The following is an 11,323-nucleotide window of genomic DNA, read 5'->3' as shown; positions in this document are numbered from 1 at the left end:
CAAACACCAGGTGGGAAAAGGCTACCTAAGTATGGGAAAAGACTACCTAAGTACAACGATAGTCAGCTGCCTCTGATTGGGAACTATACCAGGCCAAATGCATAGAAAATAAATCATAGAAAAACAACGTAGAATGCCCACCCCAACTCACGCCCCGACCAAACCAAAATAGAGACATAAAAAAGGAACTAAGGTCAGGGCGTGACAACCACTTTATTTTCAGAATGTGAAATGTCAGAGTAATACTAGAGAGAATGATTTATTTCAGCATTTATTTTGTTCATCACATTCCCAGTGGGTCAGAAGTTTACATACACTCAATTAGTATTTGGTAGCAATGCCTTTAAATTGTTTAACTTGGGTCAAACGGTAGCCTTCCACAAGCTTACCACAATAAGTTGGGTGAATTTTGGCCCTTTCCTCCTGACAGAGCTGGTGTAACTGAAATTTGTGACGTGTACCCGTCCCTACTGCAGCAAAGCACCCCACAACATGATGCTGCCACTACCGTGCTTCACGGTTGGGATAGTGTTCTTTGGCTTGCAAGTCTCCCCCTTTTCCCTCTAAACATAATGATGGTCATTATGGCCAAACAGTTCTATTTGAGTTTCATCAGACCAGAGGACATTTCTCCAAAAAGTACAATATTTTTCCCCATGTGCAGTTGCAAACCTTAGTATGTTTTTTTTATTGCAGTTTTGGAGCAGTGGCTTCTTGTTTACTGACAGATTAAACAGCATGATCATTACACAGGTGCACCTTGTGTTGGGGACAATAAAAGGCCACTCTATAATGTGCACACAACACAATGCCACAAATGTCTCAAGTTTTAAGTTAGCGTGCAATTGGCATGCTGATTGCAGGAATGTCCACCAGAGCTGTTGCCGGATAATTTCTTATTAATTTCTCTACCAAAAGCCATTGTCATTTTACAGATTTTGGCAGTACATCCAATCGGACTCAGATCCGCAGACCACGTGTATGGCGTTGTGTGGGCGAGCGGTTTGCTGATGTCATTATTGTAAACAGAATGCCCCGTGGTGGCGGTGGGGATATTGTATGGGCAGGCATAAGCTACGGACAACGAACACAATTGCATTTTGTTGATGGCAATATGAACGCACAAAAATACATGACGATAGATTAGGCCCTGATACATTTATTTTTAATTGTCTGATTTCTTCATATGGACTATAACTCAGTAAAATCTATGAAATTGTTTGTATGTGCATGTATATTTTTGCATGTGGCATATATATTTAAAATTAATGTTAAATCTTCCAGTACATTGTCATGATCCAAATGTAAAAGCATCTCAACACATGATTTCTTCAGCAGGCTGAATGTAGACCTATTGTCTCATTAATGGATGACATGTAGAACTATTGTGTAACTAATGGATGACCTGTAGACCTATCGTCTCATTAATTCACGGCATGTAGATCTATTGTCTCATTAATTTACAGCACATAGACCTATTGTCTCACTAATGGTGAGACAGGTGGTCGCCCCCAGGTGGTGAAGGTAGGAAACAACATCTCCACCCCGCTGATCCTCAACACTGTGGCTCCAGGGTGCGTTCTCAGCCCTCTCCTGTACTCCCTGTTCACCCATGACTGCGTTACCATGCACGCTTCCAACTCAATCATCAAGTTTGCAGACGATACTACAGTGGTAGGCCTGATTACCAACAACGACGAGACGGCATACAGGGAGGAGGTGATGACCCTTGGACTATGGTGTCAGGAAAATAACCTCTCACTCCTCGTCAACAAAACAAAGGAGATGATTGTGAACTACAGGAAACAGCAGAGGGAGCAGCCCCCATCCACATCGACGGGACAGTAATGGAGAAGGTGGAAAGTTTTAAGTTCCTCGGCGTACACATCACAGACAAACTGAAATTATCCACCAACACAGACAGCATGGTGAAGAAGGCGCAACAGCGCCTCTTCAACCTCAGGAGGCTGAAGAAATTTGTCTTGTCATCTAAATTTTTTACAGGTGCACAATCGAGAGCATCCTGTTGGGCTGTATCACCGCCTGGGGAGGGGGGGGGGTTCAATGTAAATAGTCCCGGTGGCCATTTGATTAGTTGTTCAGCAGTCTTATGGCTTGGGGGTAGAAACTGTTAAGGAGCCTTTTGGTCCTAGACTTGGCGAGAGAGAGTACAGGAGGGGACTAAGCAGGCACCCTGACAGGTCCCAGTGTTGAGGATCAGCATGGCAGATATGTTGTTGTCTACCCTTGGGGGCAGCCCGTCAGGAAGTCCAGGATCCAGTTGCAGAGGGAGTTGTTTAGTCCCAGGGTCCATAGCTTAGAGATAAGCTTTGTGAGCACAATGGTGTTGAACGCTGAGCTGTAGTCATTGAACAGCATTCTCACATAGGTGTTCCTTATGTCCAGGTGGGGAAGGGCATTGTGGAGTGGGATTGAGATTGCATCATCTCTGGATCTGTTGGGGCTGTATGTGAATTGGAGTGGGTCTAGGGTTTCTTGCATGATGGTGTTGATGTGAGTCATGCCCAGTCTTTCAAAGCACTTCATGGCTACCGATGTGAGTGCTACGGGGCTGTAATCATTTAGGCATGTTACCTTCTCTTTCTTGGCCACAGGGACTATGATGGTCATTTTGAAACATGTAGGTATTACAGACTCGGCAAAGGAGAGGTTGCTAATGTCAGTGAAGACTCTTGCCAGTTGGTCCGCGCATGCTTTGAGTACATGTCCTGGTAATCCATCTGGCCCCGCAGCTTTGTAAATGTTGACCTGTTTAATTGTCTTGCTCACATTGGCTAAGAAGAGCGTGATCACACAGTCGGCCGGAACAGCTGGTGCTCTCATGCATGCGTCAGTGTTTGTTGTCTCGTAGCGAGCATAAATGCATTTAGCTCATCTGGTAGGCTTATGTCACTAGGCAGCTCGCGGCTGGGTTTCCCTTTGTAGTCCGTGATAGTTTTCAAGCCCTGCCACATCCGACGAGCGTCAGGGACTGTGTAGTAGGATTCAATCTTAGTCCTGTATTGACGCTTTGCATGTTTGATGGTTTGTCTGGGGCATGGTGGGATTTCTAGTAAGCTTTTGAATTAGTGTCCCTCACCTTGAAAGCGGCAGCTCTAACCTTTATTTCGGTGCGGATGTTGCATGTAATCCATGTCTACTGGTTGTGAAATGTACCTACGGTCACTGTGCACTTATTGATGAAGCGGTGACTGAGGTGGTATACTCCTCAATGCCATTGGATGAATCCTGGATAAATCCCGGAACATATTTCAGTCTGTGCTAGTAAAACAGTCCTGCAGCATAGCATCCGTATCATCTGACCACTTCCGTATTGAGCAAGTCACTGGTACTTCCTAATTTAGTTTTTGCTTGTAAGCAGGAATCAGGAGGATAGAATAATGTTCAGATTTTCCAAATGGAGGGCGAGGAAAAGTTTTGTATACATCCCAGTGTGTTGAGTAAAGGTGGTCTAGAGTTGTTTTGTCCTCTGGTTAAACATGTGACTCGCTGGTAGAATTGTGGTGGTAAATAGAAGGCTATGAATAATATAGATGAGAACTCTCTTGGTAGATAATGTGGTTGACAGCTTATCATGAGGTATTCTACCTCAGGCGAACAATACCTCGAGACTTCTTCAATATTAGATATCGTGCACCAGCAGTTATTGACAAATATATACACACACACCCACCACTTGTCTCACCAGACGTAGCTGCTCTGTCCTGCCGAAACATGGAGAAGCGAACCAGCTCTATATTATTTGTGTCATCGTTCAGTCAAGTCTCGGTGAAACATAAGATATTACAGTTTTTACTGTCCCTTTGGTAGGATAGTCATAATCATAGGTCGTCCAGTTACAAGGCACCCCGCCCTCTGCCTCCTTTTTCTCTGTCTGTCTTTTCTTCATGCTGATGATGGGGATTTCGGCCTTGTGTCGACAAAGCAGTATGTCCTTTGCGTCGGACTCATTAAAGAAAAAATCTTTGTCCAGTTTGAGGTGAGTAAATCGCTGTTCTGATGTCCAGAAGCTCTTTTCGGCCATTAGAGACAGTAGCAGCAACATTATGTACAAATGAGTTGCAAACAATGTGAAAGAACAAACAAAATAGCAGTTGGTTAGGAGCCCGTAAAATGGCAGCTATCCCCTCCGGTACCATTATTACCTTAATGGACCTATTGTCTCATTAATGGACGACATGTTGGCCTAAATCAGAGTTGTTAAATATAAAAAGTCTGATGCTTCTAAACCATATATCCCAATCTGACTGTGTAGGTGCCTCATATTTATCCGTCTCAAAAAGAAAAAAAATAGGGCTTGACGATTTTCTGGGATTAACGATCTGTACTGTATCTGGCAGACAAAAAGCTAACACAATAGATTAGATTATACAATGCACTCCCTATCAATACAGCTATTCTAGCCTGTCTATGCTTAGAGAACATCCTTACCAATGATCTGTATAGCAGATATAATTTAAACTTGAGGTTTATTTGGTAAGAAACACAGATTGGCTGTATTTTTATGTCGAACTGTATGTGAAGTGTGTGGACTTGATGGAGAGGAGCATCTCTGGCAACACTGAGTGTGAATACCAGCGTCTTACACAAGTTCCACCTCAGCCCCTTATGCTGTTAACTGCATAAATAAAACGTGACCGGACTTGTTCAAGTGTTTTCTCTATGAAACAGGTTCCCATAGGGACAGATAGACAACATAACATAACACAGAATACAAAATGAGCCACAACACCGCTCCATATAAAGATGACCAACTTTCTTTTTATTGAAAAATATAGCTGGTATTTCAAAAGAGGAGGACGTGTGAGGGAGGTAAATACACTGAACGAAAACATAAACACAAAATGTAAAGTGTTGGTCCCATGTTTCATGAGCTGAAACAGAAGATCCCAGAAATGTTCCATACGCACAAAATTTCTCTCAATTTTGTGCAAAAATTTGTTAACATCCCTGTTAGTGAGCATTTCTCATTTGACAAGATAATCCATTCACCTGACAGGGGTGGCATATCAAGAAGCTGATTAAACAGCCTGAACAATACACAGATGCACCTTGTGCTGGGGAAAATTAAAGGCCACTGAAATGTGCACATAACACAATGCCACATATGTCTCAAGTTTTGAGGAAGCATGCAATTAGCATGCTGACTGCAGGAATGTTCACCAGAGCTGTTGCCAGATAATTTCATGTTAAACTGTTTACCATCAGACATCTCCAACATTGTTTTAGAGAATTGGGCAATATTTCCAACCGGCCTCACAACCGCATACCACGTGTATGGCGTTGTGTAGGCGAGCGGTTTGCTGATGTCAACGTTGTGAACATGAGTTCCCCATGGTGGTGGTGGGGTTATGGTATGGGCAGGCATAAGCTACAGTTGATTTAATTTCATTTTAAATCTATGGAAATTTTTAATGTACAGCGGTACTGAGGCCCGTTTTTTTAAGGTATCTTTGACCTCCGCAGTCATGAAATCAATAGATTAGGGCCTAATGAATTTATTTCAACTGACTGATTTCCTCATGAACTATAACTCAGTGAAATCTTTGAAATTGTTGCATGTTACATTTATATTTTTGTTCAGTATATATATGGTAGAATGAGAAAGAAAAAGAAAAGTAGCACATACCTGGCATAAAAATTAGCCACAGAGTAGAAAAAAAGGAAACACTCTCCAGCTGAACCTTTAAACCAGTTCTTTTTCACAATCCCTTTCTCTTGTATGACTCTTCCCCCCCCCATCATGGATGGCACCATTAGTATTTATCTACTTCACTTCAGTAGCAAAAAAATGGGGGTGGACAGGTATGAGTGCTTTGATAGAAAATTAAAAAGGTTCTTTATAAAGTGTCCCAGCATTGGTGAAGAACAGCTAAGTGATTGCAACAGTTTAACCCACTTTCCATAGACATATTCTACAACAATGGAACAAGCAACTGAGTTTAAAACAATAAGAACATAACAAAGAAATCCTAAATTTAGCCCGTAAATGTTTCCTTCAGACATCAAGACTCAATATGACATGTCAGAGGATGATTACATACATACTTGGCACATTTCCACCTGGTCATTTTAATCTCTGAACCGATCTCTCTTTAATACAGACATGTACACATGGAACTCTAACATACATAGCATGAACATATGGCTGAGTGATGTCACATCCTGCCTGGCAGTAGGTTCCTCCCCTGACCTAATACCATTGGATAATGTGTTCCCCCCTCCAAACAACCAACCAACACCATAACAGGGAACAAAAACAGTAATCCCCAGTGTCACATATGGCACAAATGTAATTTTCTCTCACTCAAGCATGAAGTCAATAGATTATGACAACTGGGAACTCTGAGGAAAAAACTAGGTCAAATCGCAACATCAATGATCTTCCGGTCGGAAAATAAAGTCAGTTTTAGAAAGATTCCCAAGTTTCCTACTTGGATGACTGTTCAAAATTATTTTCCCAATAAGACTTAGTTCAGAGATTCCCAGTTGTTTTGAACGCGACAATACTCAGGGATCCAGGAAGGCATGAGCAGGGACTTCCTTCTTTACTTTAACAGATTAGATTTTTATCTGACCAAATTAATGAGAGGGAGGGGGACCTATAGTCACACTTCATTCATCCTAAATGGCACCCTATTCCCAATATAGTTCACTACTTTTGTCCAGAGCCTTATGGGCCCTGGTCAAAAGTAGTGCGCTATATAGGGAATAGGGTGCCATTTGGGATGCAAATACTGTCAGAGGAATCTAAAGGGAAAGGGAACAGGCGCGCCTGTCTTTTCCTTTCCCAAACATATGACTCATGAATGGATGAGTCGTTGGTTTGGTTACCGACCGATCTGCCAACTAAGTTCATGAATGACAGGGTGGAGGGAAGCCAGAGGGTGTGCTGATTCAATCTGATCCTACAGTATGTTTATGAATGAGGGGGAAGTCAGAGGGTGTGCTGATTTAATCTACTCCTACAGTATGTTTATGAATGAGAGGGTGGGGGGAAGCCAGAGGGTGTGCTGATTTAATCTACTCCTACAGTATGTTTATGAATGAGAGGGTGGAGGGAAGCCAGAGGGTGTGCTGATTCAATCTGCTCCTACAGTATGTTTATGAATGAGAGGGAAGCCAGAGGGTGTGCTGATTCAATCTGCTCCTACAGTAGCCAGGTCTGCGTGTCACAATGGCGAGAGGAGGGTAATATTGTCACTTATAACTAGTGTTCTCCTATTACTGATACCCTCCCCCTTCAAACTCCTCTCTTTCTCCTGATCCTACAAGCCTGGGGTGTGTATGGGGGAAGAGATGACCACGTAGATATGACAGTCTACTTTACAGTCACTTCTCTTGTTCACAACCACCATCTCTGCTCCTGTGAGTTATGTATTTGTTTCCATCGGTTTCTAAACATTTGTACAATAAAAGCACTACTGGTCATGAAAGCTTCTACAGAAAGGCCATTTATTTTCAACATTTTCATTTTTTTGTATTTAATAATAAGTCAAGTTAATTTAAAACATTTACATGGTAACAAAACAAAGATTTGTTGTGTACAATAGTTAGTGTTTTAGGGAGTGAGCTGTTGCTACACCTTGGCAGTGCTTGCAGGGGATATATGACTGAGTCCATTGATCTAAGCTAAAGTGCCATGGACTCACAGCCAAAACCAAACCTAGCCTAATCAACTCCAAAGCTAAGGCTTAAGCTGGCTCACTGAGTAGGCTAGTACGTTAGGCTTTAGAACAACTAAAGATCACCAAAATCCAACCTTTAACTAAATTCCTCCAATCAACATGGTGACTTAAAACAGTGCACAATATGATCGACCCCTTATTAGAAGTAGTTATTAGATAACAAACGAAACAAGCTAACTGATCATTTAGGACTTCAGAGTGTGTTGGCTGTATAGAGTATGTCTAGTGAAGAGTACAATAAAGCAGACTAATGGTTGGAATAATGAACAACCAAGTTGTGCCATTGATTAAGAACCTGAAGACCAACTTATCAATTCTGTATGTAGTAAACATAGGAGAAGCGACCTTTATTTACCCCTTGTACATTAACAAAACCAATATTGTAACTGCATCTCACCTCACTCAATACACACATACACATACAATCCAGTCAATACCCCAAAGAATGCTGGGATACATTTCACTTCCTTTCTCCAAAGCAGTGTGGGAAATATACAGTTCAGTCCGTGACCTCACATGACTCTACACCCCACGTATTACACCTCCACCTGGGTGATCAACAGTTCATGCTTCAACCTCTGTGACCTCTGTCCATCTCCATATGTCCGCTTTGAAAGAATGTGACAATCAGTGTCATGACCGCTGGTAGGTTTTCCCTTACCTAATAATGGGCAATAAGGAATATGATAGTACTGTAGCCAGGACTGTAGCTATGGTAACCATGAAGGGAAATCCTCTGAATGGAAAGACAATGGTGGGATATGGTTCATGTTGAATATGAGTGGATATAAGGGTTGATCCCCTTATAAGGAGAAAAACACTTTAATGACATATTGGAACTGTGGGATTAGATCATCATAATGACAGATCATAGTTCTACAAAAAAGAATCCCTCAAACCAATAACTGGTGTCTCAGAGTTGCAGTGTGTGTGTGTGTGTGTGAGTTAGTGGTCGACACGGAATTCTGTAATGGGCTGGAGAAATGGACTCATGGGACAGGCATTTTCGTTTCCATTAACAGTTGGACACACACACACACACACACACACACACACACACACACACACACACACACACACACACACACACACACACACACACACACACACACACACACACACACACACACACACACACACACACACACACACACACACACACACACACGAGTAAATAAGGTTAAATAACAGATGGTGTATGGGTATTCCTGATCCAGGAGGTATAGCAGAACAGGATGTCCCCGTATAGAAGTTCTCAGGATAGATCCATTTGTGGGGATTTTTCCAGTCTTTATCGTGCTCCCAACCCCTCCCAGACTTATTATAGCATCAAAACTCATGAAAAATAATTGTCTCCTTCGGGGACTTCACAAACCACGTTCTGGTGTCCTTATTAACCACGTTCTGTGGTGGTGACATTAAAGCCCTGTTCTGTTTTACACCCTGATCTCATCATCATCCTCGTCCATGAAGGAGAAGTCTTTATCGTTCTCCCCTCCAGCCCCCCGAGAGCTGTACTTGGCGCTGTCCGTGTCCCCCTCCTGCAGGTGGTGGAGTGGTTTCTCCTCAAGAGCGGCAGAGCCAGAGGAGGACACGGAGCAGCTGTCCAGGTGGCTGTGGGGGTGGTAGTTCCTGCGAGGGGTGTAGAGGGGGTCGGCCATGACCTTCTGCTGAGGATAGGTGCGTGGGGGCCTGACTGGAGCCTTTAGATCCACCTGGTCCTCGATCTCATCCTCAGTGGTGGGAGGGCTAAAGGGGGGTGACCCGCGGCCCTCACTGCCCTTCCCCTCCTCGTACCCCAGGTCGTCTTCTTCCCAGCCCTTCTTTTCCATGACGCTGAGGATGTCCCCCAGCATGGAGGGTCCCAGGTCAATGTGGAATGACATGATGGACTCCGCGTGCTTCATCCCCCCACCCCGAGGATGTGATGGGGGCAGGTCAGTCAGTTCTCCAAAGTTACGCTCGTCAAACTCCAGATCCAGCATCGCCATGGCCGAGGCACCGTTGACTGGTTTGCTGATTCCATCGACCTCGGGCAGCTTCTTCAGAGGGCTGGAGGAGACGCTCTTGGGCATCTGCTGACCACCGCCCATCCTGACCACGTCCTCGTCATTGAGGTAGGGCAGGGAGATGGCGTTCTTCACAAAGTTTGGCGAGCCACCGTGGGGCGCCAACGAGTTATTCTTGTACATGTCACCCCGGTTCACTGACTGGGAGCGCTTGCTGCTCCTGAAGGTTCGGGACAGCAGGCCTGGTTTGGGTCCAGGGGAGCTCTGCTGGACCTCTGGAACTGGTTCTTTAGGGGGCTCCCCAGACCGGGTACTTAGGAAAGAGGTGTCCCCGAAGGCATCCCCGCCACGACCCACATGCATGGTGTGTCTGAAGTCCCCCAGAGGGGCGCTGATCATCTCCGCAGTCAGGTCGGCCCGGGAGCGACGCTTGGACTGGTTCAAGGTTAGCTGCTTGAGAATAGGCATGGTGATGTCTGATGAAGTCTGATTTAATTCGCAACAAGACCAGAAACACCTGATTGGTGCTGAGAGTTATGTGATGGTTGTGTCTTTCTCACATTTAATTGTAAACTGTGTTGTCAAGGCAAGGTTTGAACCAGGTCTCTAGAGTACCCAGCCATTGTGGTCCTTCAAACAGCTACGGTGAGTTCTGGTCCAGATAATCCACAAATCAACCTAAGGGAAAAACAGAAGAGAGGACACATTAAAATCATATTGCAAGAACCATGCAAACCAACTCAGATCCCCAAAGTTGGCATGGAAACTAACTATAACACAGAGTAGCTTTGTAATGTTATTCCTTCGGAGAATAAGCACATGACACATGACAGTGAACAATCTATTTCCAATAGCTGCTGGCTGCGTCTGCGGCCAGAATCAAGACAACTTTCTTCTTCTATGCCGCTCTGCCTCAAATGTGGAAACTTTTGTTGCCAGGCCGGGGCTTTGAAATTAAACCTCCAGTTGACTGGTTCCAAACTCTAGGGGGACAAAAGGTAGGTATTCTGGAATGAAGTAGAGGGTGTGGGGGGACTTAAGTTCTTTCTCACTTAACTGGAACTCTAACCTTTCTCTGCCTGAACTAAAAGTACTTCTTAAAAACAGGGTAAACATGTTTCAAGTAATCGGAACACATTTTTCATGCAAATACGTGTCTTTAATAGAACTTCCAAGTTCCCATAAGTGCTGAAATATTGTTTAAAAGCGGCAGCCGGAATATTAATCAGTTGGGCTTTTCAATTTTTAGGAGACGGCCGTCTGTTATCTGGGGTCCCTGCTTCCACTACAGTACTCTCTTCTACTGCCGCAGTTCTGCAATTCCAATTTGGGCCCGTGCCTGCCTCTCTCCCCCTCTCTGTGCCTACAGTCATAAAATACTGGGAGCTTGAGGGGGCTCCAGCTGCCAGGAATAAAGAGCAGATGAAAAAAAACTATGAAGACAGAAGGGTTGGAACAAAATGATACAGTTAGTTATTGACCGTCGATACATTTCTTCTGCAGCTTGGATTAATTTAGAGCAACAGATCAGAAGCATCGACTGTCAATAACTAAATGTATCGTTCTATTCCAACCCTTGTCACTGACTGACTGTATCATTCTGTT

The 11,323-nt window shown here is 43.9% G+C and overlaps 1 protein-coding gene across 2 annotated transcripts in view; it reads right to left on the bottom strand.

Annotated features, from left to right (window-relative positions):
* Positions 1–4,762: 4,762 nt before the first annotated feature.
* Positions 4,763–11,323, bottom strand: part of LOC124038596 (cdc42 effector protein 4-like) — a 52,632-nt gene continuing 46,071 nt past the window's right edge. For both annotated transcript variants that reach the window (XM_046354649.1, XM_046354648.1), the window contains exon 2: positions 4,763–10,396. In XM_046354649.1, coding sequence (XP_046210605.1) covers positions 9,146–10,186 — 1,041 coding nt within the window. In that variant the 5' untranslated portion in view covers positions 10,187–10,396 and the 3' untranslated portion in view covers positions 4,763–9,145. The remainder of the gene's footprint in view (positions 10,397–11,323) is intronic.

The sequence above is a fragment of the Oncorhynchus gorbuscha genome, linkage group LG06 (assembly GCF_021184085.1).
Source record: "Oncorhynchus gorbuscha isolate QuinsamMale2020 ecotype Even-year linkage group LG06, OgorEven_v1.0, whole genome shotgun sequence".
Lineage (NCBI taxonomy): Eukaryota > Metazoa > Chordata > Actinopteri > Salmoniformes > Salmonidae > Oncorhynchus > Oncorhynchus gorbuscha.
This window is presented reverse-complemented; position numbering and strand designations above follow the sequence as displayed.